This window comes from Delphinapterus leucas, chromosome 7 (assembly GCF_059928025.1).
Source record: "Delphinapterus leucas isolate spDelLeu-1000000601 "Yukka" chromosome 7, BTC_Dleu_Yukka2, whole genome shotgun sequence".
Taxonomy (NCBI): domain Eukaryota; kingdom Metazoa; phylum Chordata; class Mammalia; order Artiodactyla; family Monodontidae; genus Delphinapterus; species Delphinapterus leucas.
In genome coordinates this window covers 66,083,732-66,092,343 of record NC_143135.1, presented here as the reverse complement: position 1 = coordinate 66,092,343, position 8,612 = coordinate 66,083,732, and the positions used below count along the sequence as shown (strand labels likewise).

The 8,612-nt window shown below is 36.3% G+C and overlaps 1 protein-coding gene across 3 annotated transcripts in view; it reads left to right on the top strand.

Annotated features, from left to right (window-relative positions):
* Positions 1 to 6,955: 6,955 nt before the first annotated feature.
* The window catches only part of CHORDC1 (cysteine and histidine rich domain containing 1), a 42,888-nt gene continuing 41,231 nt past the window's right edge, over positions 6,956 to 8,612 (top strand). For all 3 annotated transcript variants that reach the window (XR_016393881.1, XR_016393880.1, XM_022561356.3), the window contains exon 1: positions 6,956 to 7,218. Coding sequence is in view for 1 of the 3 variants with exons in the window: in XM_022561356.3 (XP_022417064.1) it covers positions 7,155 to 7,218 (64 nt within the window). In the remaining 2 variants the exon portion in view is untranslated. The remainder of the gene's footprint in view (positions 7,219 to 8,612) is intronic.

Genomic DNA, 8,612 nt, shown 5'->3' with positions numbered 1-8,612 from the left:
GGTGGAGCATTTAAAAGAGAGGAGGCAAGTATAAGGAATCACAGAAACTCTAGCCACCAATGAGAGAACCTTCCTGATGAAGTGGTACCTCAAAGGAATAAGAGAAAATATGCCCCATGTTCCTTATACATTATAGCTTTTAAAGATGTACATCATTTGGTATGATGGCAGAGGTTGTCTAATTATTCTAAAATAAATCTTTGCTGCCATCTTGTGGAAAAAATTTATACTTTATAACGATGTTTAAGCTTTGCAATACTTACTGAACCTGTAATTATCCATAGTCTTTAAAAATAATAATAAATTTCAACTTGGTTTTTTAAAAAGTTACTTTGTCTTTTAAAAAATAATAAATTTCAACTTAACCCTTAATATTTAAAAGTATTCCTTCTTCTGCCTTCATGCAAACTGACTTTTCAATTTACATGGACTTTTTAATTTATATATTTTCTGGAGTCTAATTTTGTTTTGTTAATTGTAATATAAATATCTCTAAATTAATTTCTATATTTAAATTTGTTCAATTTTGCTCCAAATTCTACAAACTAAAGAAAAACATCAGCTACAAATTAATTATGAATTTACCACCTTTTAGCTCCTTTCTACTGAGTACATATCAGTTCATTCATTCAATTTATTTAATAAATATATACTGAGTGCCAGCCATAAAAAGGAACAAAATTGGGTCATTTTTAGAGACATGGATGAATCTAGAGACTGTCATAGAGAGTGAAGTAAGTCAGAAAGAGAAAAACAAATATCGTATATTAACGCATACATGTGGACCCTAGAAAAATGGGACAGATGAACTGGTTTGCAGGGCAGAAATTGAGACACAGATGTAGAGAACAAACATATGGACACCAAGGGGGGAAAGCGGTGGGGGAGGTGGGGATGGGGGTGTGCTGGATTGGGCAATTGGGATTGACATGTATACACTGATGTGTATAAAATTGATGCCTAATAAGGACCTGCTGTATAAAAAAATAAATAAAATAAAATTCAAAATAAAGAAAAAAATATATATATATACTGAGTGCATATCTTGTGTCCGTCATTGTTCTAAGCATTCAGGATATGGTAGTGAATAAATAGACAAAAAGCTCTGCTTTCAAGGATTTTACATTTTAGTTAGATATATAAAGTGGATTTGTTTGTCTTGATGTTCTTTGAAAACATCTTTGTTATACACTATAACAAACTGCATAAAAGTTTCTAATTTTGAAGCAAGGAAGATATAAAAGAAACTATCTCTAAAATGGGATTTCTTCTTGGAAAAAAATGTAGTCTAGAATACTCCAATATTAGGACCATGCATATAAAATTTTTGAGCTTAGAAACTGTAAGTCTTCGTGATTATTTCTGTATTTATAAGATGACATAAAAGTGGGCTACAAATAAATGACTTAGCAACAAATTTTACAATTTTGATTAGTTTATTCAAATCTAAGTAAAATAAGTCATTTAGCGCTCACATGCATCATCTAAGTTGTCAAAGTTTAATGAAAATTGAAATTGTTTAGAAAGGCTTGCATTTTAGATGATGTAATGTAAAACTGTAATTTAATGGAAATGCCAGCAATTATTGCACAAGGAAATCATTCTTCCTAATTGACAACATCTTCAAACTTACAGCCTGTAAAATTATCTTTTCTTTTTCTATTAATAGAGCATGTAGTCCATAAAATTCTGAGATATGATGAATTTCATTTTTTGAAGGTTTAATTTTTTTTAAAAAAGGTATTCAGTGAGAATGCACACATTTCAACATATTTCAATTTGTTTCAGTATGGGTCCTCTCCAAAAGCAGAGCTGGAGACAAAAGCTTATTAACAGACAGTCTATTTTAGGAAGTCACCTCAAAGAGGAGGAGTGGGAAACTGCAAAGAGAAGGAGAGAAAGAAAATTGAATCCTAGTATATCTTATTGAGCAGTATGATTATTGCAGTAAATAGTTGGGCTCAACCCCTCTAAGAAGCCTCATAGGATACATTTCAGATTTGTCCACTTGAGGCACAGACTCAGGCGCACTTACCCACTAGTCCCCATCCAACACTTGGTCAGGGCTGCACCATTACATGTTTATTCCTACCACTTTCAGGTTTGGTAAGCATCAGAAGGGCTGACTGGATTCTCTTGGACATTTTATAATACATACTGGCACCAGAGAAATCTGGGAATAGAGAACGAAAAGTATGTGATTCATTTGAAATGAGACATTAGGTTACATCCACAATGAGTAGAGTAAAATGATGGGCCAAGAGAATGTGAGGTGGGGCACGAAACATGTACAATTCTCACCTCTCATTTTATGATGCTGTTGAAACTAATAAGGACACCCTCTTAGGTGGGAATTTAAAAAGTAAAAACAAATAAGTAAGAATTTATTATAAGAAAAAGTACTTTCCAAATTTGATATGAGAATTTAATAAATTATTTCCATCAGGATTGCAGCCTATATGGAAATTCAAATATGGGTAACACTATGAAAAGTTGTATTCTTCACAAAGCTCACACATGCTAAAGAGTATAAACATAAACGTATGTTTTTTAATATACAAAATTATCATTTCTAGTTTCTCTGATTATTTATATTTTATTTCCTCCTTTGTTTTGTAAGGATAAATTTCAATGTATTCTTGTTTGTAATCTTTGTTTTTTTAAATTGCAATTTTCAAAGGACTTCAAAAGCTGAAGGGTTTCTGGTAATCCAAATTTATAAACTGTTTCTGTTAAAGATGTTCAGCTTATTTTGAAAAAAACTAACCAAATTTTGGAAGAATCACTTACAAAATATGCAACACTATTGTAGGGCATTGATATTGGTTTACAAAGTAGTGAAATAAATTCAGGACATTTCTAAAAATGTGACTGATGCAGGGAAGCAAAACGAAAAACAGGTACTGCTATGATTAGGTCTTTTTTTTCTTTCTTTCTTTTTGATTCAACATAGGCTTCACCACAAAAAAGAATTCAGTTGTTATTCCATGTAAAAAATATTTGCAAATTCTGACAATCAGATTTCTAATGTAATTCTTACACCATCACAGCATAAGTAAATAAAATTGTACATGCACCATAACTAAGCCCAAGTACATTTCTGCTTCATAAATTTCTTACTCTGATAAGAACAGTTTGTGCCATGATGTTGTGCTCCAACAAAATTGGTATTCATATTGTTACCATCTAATCTTTTGTATAAAATGTGTATGTTATAATATTTAAAAGCTATGTTACCACTGCAAATTTCAAATACTTAAATATCTAGTCCTCAGATTCTTGTGATATGTGATATGAAAATATATACATAACCACAACTTTAGGCTATTCAGTAAAATAGCAGAATGATAAGACTACATAATTTATGAAATGGAGCTAAAGTATGCAAGGGCAAATTTATAGCCTTAAATTATTTCATCTGTGAACAAGGGGAAAAAAAGAAATTAAGGCTTTTAACCTTAAAAAAAGAAAAAAGAACAATAAAATTAAGGAAAACAAGTGAAATAATAAGTGAAACAGAGCAGATAATAATTTAATAGAATTGAATAGAAAGCCCAGAAATAAACCAGAGTTGGTATACATGTGTGTGCATACACAGTATTACGGGAGTAGTTGATTCAACGGTCCTAAGTATAAAAGCACTGGGGAAAAAAAAAAACCACAAAGGAAAATATGCATAAATTTGACTGCATAAAAATTAAATATTGCTCTATTATCAAAAAATGATAAATAAGAAAGGTCAACTATGAAATAAATATTTCAAAAATGTCTATTTTAATATTTTAAAATTATAAAAATCTATTCAAAACCAAAATAAAAATCTTTAGTTCTCCAAAAGATAAATGAGCAAAGGATATGAGGAGTGAATTCACAAAACAAAAGAAAGCAAAATTATTAGAAGTTACAGTATTTAAGGCTGGAAGGATGCTCTGAACCTAGGACTTTCATCTATTGCTGTTGGGAGTGTAAATTTGTATAATCTATCTGGAAAATAGCATAGGTGTATATTTCATCTTAAATTTGTTCATATTATTTTACATAGAAATTCCACTTTCAAGGATCTAAGCTGAGAAAAAAGGAGATACAAATATTTGTATATAAGGATGTTAATCATATTATTATTTACAAAAGAAAAATATTGGAAGCCACATCTATGTGCAACAACAAAGAATGCCTATGTCATCTAAGAAAATATTGGTATTTGTGGCAGTAGGATTGAATACCATTTGGTCATGCTATTTCTGTAGAACATTTCAAAGTAAAAATAGTTTTCATTTATTGAGCACCTACCATGCACAAGGCAATGCACTAAAGAGCTTTACAAGTGATTCCCACACTTTAATTGATTTCCATGCTTTTAACACTAGCAACATTTACATGATCTCTAAAGAATTATTATGATTTACATTTGACAGAAGAGAAAATTGAAGTCTAGACAGATTTCCTGAAATGATTAAAGTCTTTTAGGCACTATATTGCAGAGCTAAGATTTGAATCCCAGTCTGACTCCAAAGGTCCACTTTCCACTTTCAGCTATTCTACAGCACTGCTTTCATAGCATGGGAAAAATCTCAAGATACTATGTAATAGTTCGTGTGTGTTGGGGGGTAGGGAGGTGGGAGCTGGATTTAAAGGCTATATAAATTATGCATGTTACCACCACAAAGTTTCTTGAACAGTTCCTGGTAGTCAGCACTGGAGTGTGGGAATGGACATAAAGTGTTGGGGGTGAAGTGGAATGCACTGTCTCTATACTTTCTTTTCTTACTAAGAATAATTTAAACTTCTGTAGACACTATGACTCCAGTTCTGTTTTTTTTTTTTAACATTCATACCAATACTTGCCTGGGGGGAGGGGGGAACCACTGGAAATAATTTTATCAGTTATTTTAGTGATCTCAATACTTATTGAGAAGTAGAATTATTGTTGATTTATTTTTCATACATTTCTATATTTTCAAATTATCTATTATAAGCATTTATTATTTTCTGATTGTAAAATGCTATAGTTGAAAAAAACTGACAATAAACATTAAAGCCATTTAAATGAGTTAGCTTACTGATAAACAGTGCAATGTTATGATAATGCTAGGCTACTCAGAAAGTGGATTTGGCCACAACCAACTTTTTAAACCTCTTCATCGCTCCTCCTCACATCCATGGCTGGTGAAAAAGCAAATTAATACCACCTTTTTGGATACAATTGACAGTATATACCTTTAAAGTCCCAAAATTATTTTAAAAGGCTTAAGTCCTTGCAAAACAAAGAATGTCACACACCATTCACTTCTACAAGGATCAAGTCATTAGCAACTGTAGTCACTGACCAGCAGTACACCCTGAAAGGAATTAAAGAGGAAGAACAGGATGAGGCACTCTGTGCTTTGGCAAAATAGGTCCTCTAGATAGTTAGATATCTCAGGAAGAATTTTAATGAAACCAAAATCTTGCATCTTCCCTTACATGAAAAAAAAAAAAAAAGGCACTGAGATCATTAACTGAGATACTTGTTCCTCCTGGCTAGCAATAACCTTTTATTGAGATGTGTGCTTGACTGCATGTATTCCCTATCCAAAATCATACACACACACACAGACATACACACACACACACACACACACACACACTGGCTCCTCCCCCTACTTATTCAGAGCAGTTCCTCAGAGCTGCTCTGGGCGTAAGTCCTCTATAATACTCAGAATAAAACAACTCACAGCTCTTATGTTGTGGGGTTGTGTTTTGTTTTGTTTTTTCAGTTCATACACCTTACTGCTACTTCTCAAAAATCTAAAATAAGAAAAACAGCATACAATAAGTTTATCACTGAAGCTTATTGTATAATAAAGTTGGTGAGATTAAATGAAGAATGGTTATAGTGAATTTATTCATCAGAAATCTACCTCATCATTCATAATGTGATTATGAAACAAAACAGAAAAATACTCCTTAGGTAAAATAAAGGAGAATACAACATTGTATATATCTATGTTAGAATGACTACATAGAAATTTAATACTTCTAGGTATGGAGGAACGGAATATGGAAAATGAAAAGTCTTCTTCATTGGGGTGGGAGGACTGAACTCATTTCTCATGAACAGACTTGGGATCGTTAGAAATATTGTATAGCTTTTTACTTCTACTTGACAAATACTGATATTCCCATTTTGTTCAGTATACCTGTTATCAAGAAGCATTTGCTTTTATTTCAAATACACCAAGTCTGGTAAACATACAAGTTGGAACTAGGGTTGTTTGCGTGTGCCCATTAATGTATCACTACACTTTTTAAGATGCTCTTGAAAGAATCTTACCAGATGATCCAGGATTGGAGAATTCAGCATCACAAAATGATTAAATGGAAGCTAACACGAAACAATAACAATTACCCCAGAGTCTTAGAGCAATAGTGACCACTTTAGCGCTGTAATTGAGCAACATTTCTCCTTGATATTCTAATTTTCAAGTGCTTTGTATTTTCAATGTGATATGACCACAATTCGTTACCGAAACTGCTCCCGATGCCTACACTTCTTCAATGCTTCTGAGATCAGGCCAGTGGAGGCACAGAGGGAGATTCGTCCACCATCCGCCTCATCATTTATTAAGCAACCACGTTCCAGGAAGAGGATTCGGAAATACTGAACGACTCTACAATCACTCTCAGGCAGCTAAGGAGCAAACATATCGACCAGTCTTTTAGGGGTAATTTCAGTCTCGAAAGGAAGCAGGATGACTGGCTACGGGGCCGAGAGGGCGGGGCGGTCCGTTCGCTGTGCGAGATACCCGCAGCCAATGAGTGAGGAGATCCGGAGAGAGCGCATCAGTGCCCCGGATGCTTACATTTCCAGCCTTTAAGGTTTCTCTCCGGCAAATATCTTGGCTGCATCTCCGACCCCGGCCCCCTACCCATCGTACTCCCACCTAGATGCGCCCCCGCCTGCGGCCGGCCGCCGCGCTTCCTCCGCCTCTTCCCATCGCCTGTGCGCCTGCGCGACCGGAAAATTCGCGAAGGTTCGTGAAGCGGAACTGGCCGTTTCCGGAAGCCGGCAGCCGCCCCAGTCTGCAGACGGGTGGTTGCGACAGGGGAGTTGTAAAGGCAGTGTCTGGCGGTTCTGGGCGTTTGGCCCTGACCCGGAGCGGTGGGAAGAGAAAATGGCCCTGCTGTGCTACAACCGAGGCTGCGGCCAGCGCTTCGATCCCGAGACCAATTCCGATGGTAAGAAAAGCGCGCCGCCGGCCCTCCCACCCTTCTACCTCTTCCCGTGGACGCCCTTGGGCCGGAGGGCATCCCGGGTCTCCGCGCAAGCCGGCACCGCGCTGCGCCACCCCCCCCCCCGGGCCTCCCCTCCCGCCTGACCGCCCAAGGGCGCGGGACCGCTCTGGGGGCGCTCAGGCAGCGACGTGTGAACCCCTCCCGCTGCAGCTTCCGGACCCACGGACCCACTGCCCCTCGGGCGCACGTGTTTGCCTAAGTCGTCCGCTCACTCTGTAATTGGCCTGGAATTTAGAGCATGTTTATCCTCGCCCCCCCCCCCCAACAGCGTCTTTTAAAGGAATCAGAAGTTAACCAGGTGCTCTGGGCTCGCTTTGCGGTTGATTTGCTGGGTCCGTGTGTCAGAGACAGACCGACGTTGCCTGGAAGGTCTTACCCTAGCGTTAACCCGGGCGGGTTATCCTAGCGTTTAAGTTCGGCCTCTTTCTATTAGTATAGAAGTTTATTTGTCTGAAAGCCTGCTGTCGATTTATTCATTCGACCTACTCACTTGTTTTAACCTTACTCTTTAAAACGTTCTTGGTTAAGAAAATTATTTTGTATTTTTACGCTGTTAAGTTTTGATACATCCGCCCAAATGGGAGATACATTCCTCATCCTTTACTTTGTAGCCCTGTTTGTTGGGTATTTTTGCAGTGGCCTTTCCATTTAGTACCATGCGGTCTATAGGATACAGTGATTGAATGTCCTCTACAGCACCCAGGTGTAGAGTTAAGGATGTAAGGTGAAAGTTAGTGATTAGACTAGGTGAAGAATAGAACCTGACCAGTGGATTTGAATTTTGAAAGGTGAATGGAATAAAGAAGTGAGTTGAATCCTTGAAAATTGTAAGCATTGTAACACTTTCTCAATTCGACTAGCATTTATTGTATGTTTTCTATATGCCAGACATTGGTCTATCACTTTATTATGTTATTTCATTTAACCTTCACAGCAACTCTGTGAAGTGTGTAGTGTTATACGCATTTAATAGAGAAGCACAGTTCAGCATGGTAGCAACATGGTTCTTCATTGTGTACAAGATTAAAATTGATACTTAAAAAATCTTTTTCACCTCTTGAGATGTCTCAATGTTTATCTTGGTGCACAGGTGAATTGGGGACATAATTTAAAATGATAAGATCTTTGGTAGGATTCTGAGGAAAAAGATAAGTTTAATCGTTTTTATGATATTAATATGAAGTTCAGGTAGAAAATTGTGAGACTTAAGTGGATGAAAACATCGAGGAATGAGGGATTTCAAAGCCCTTTACTGTTGGTAGCCTGTGTAAAAAGTAAATTGCTTTAGTGTTTGTACACATTTTACTTTAATGTTGAAGGGAAGACTGATGCTTTGT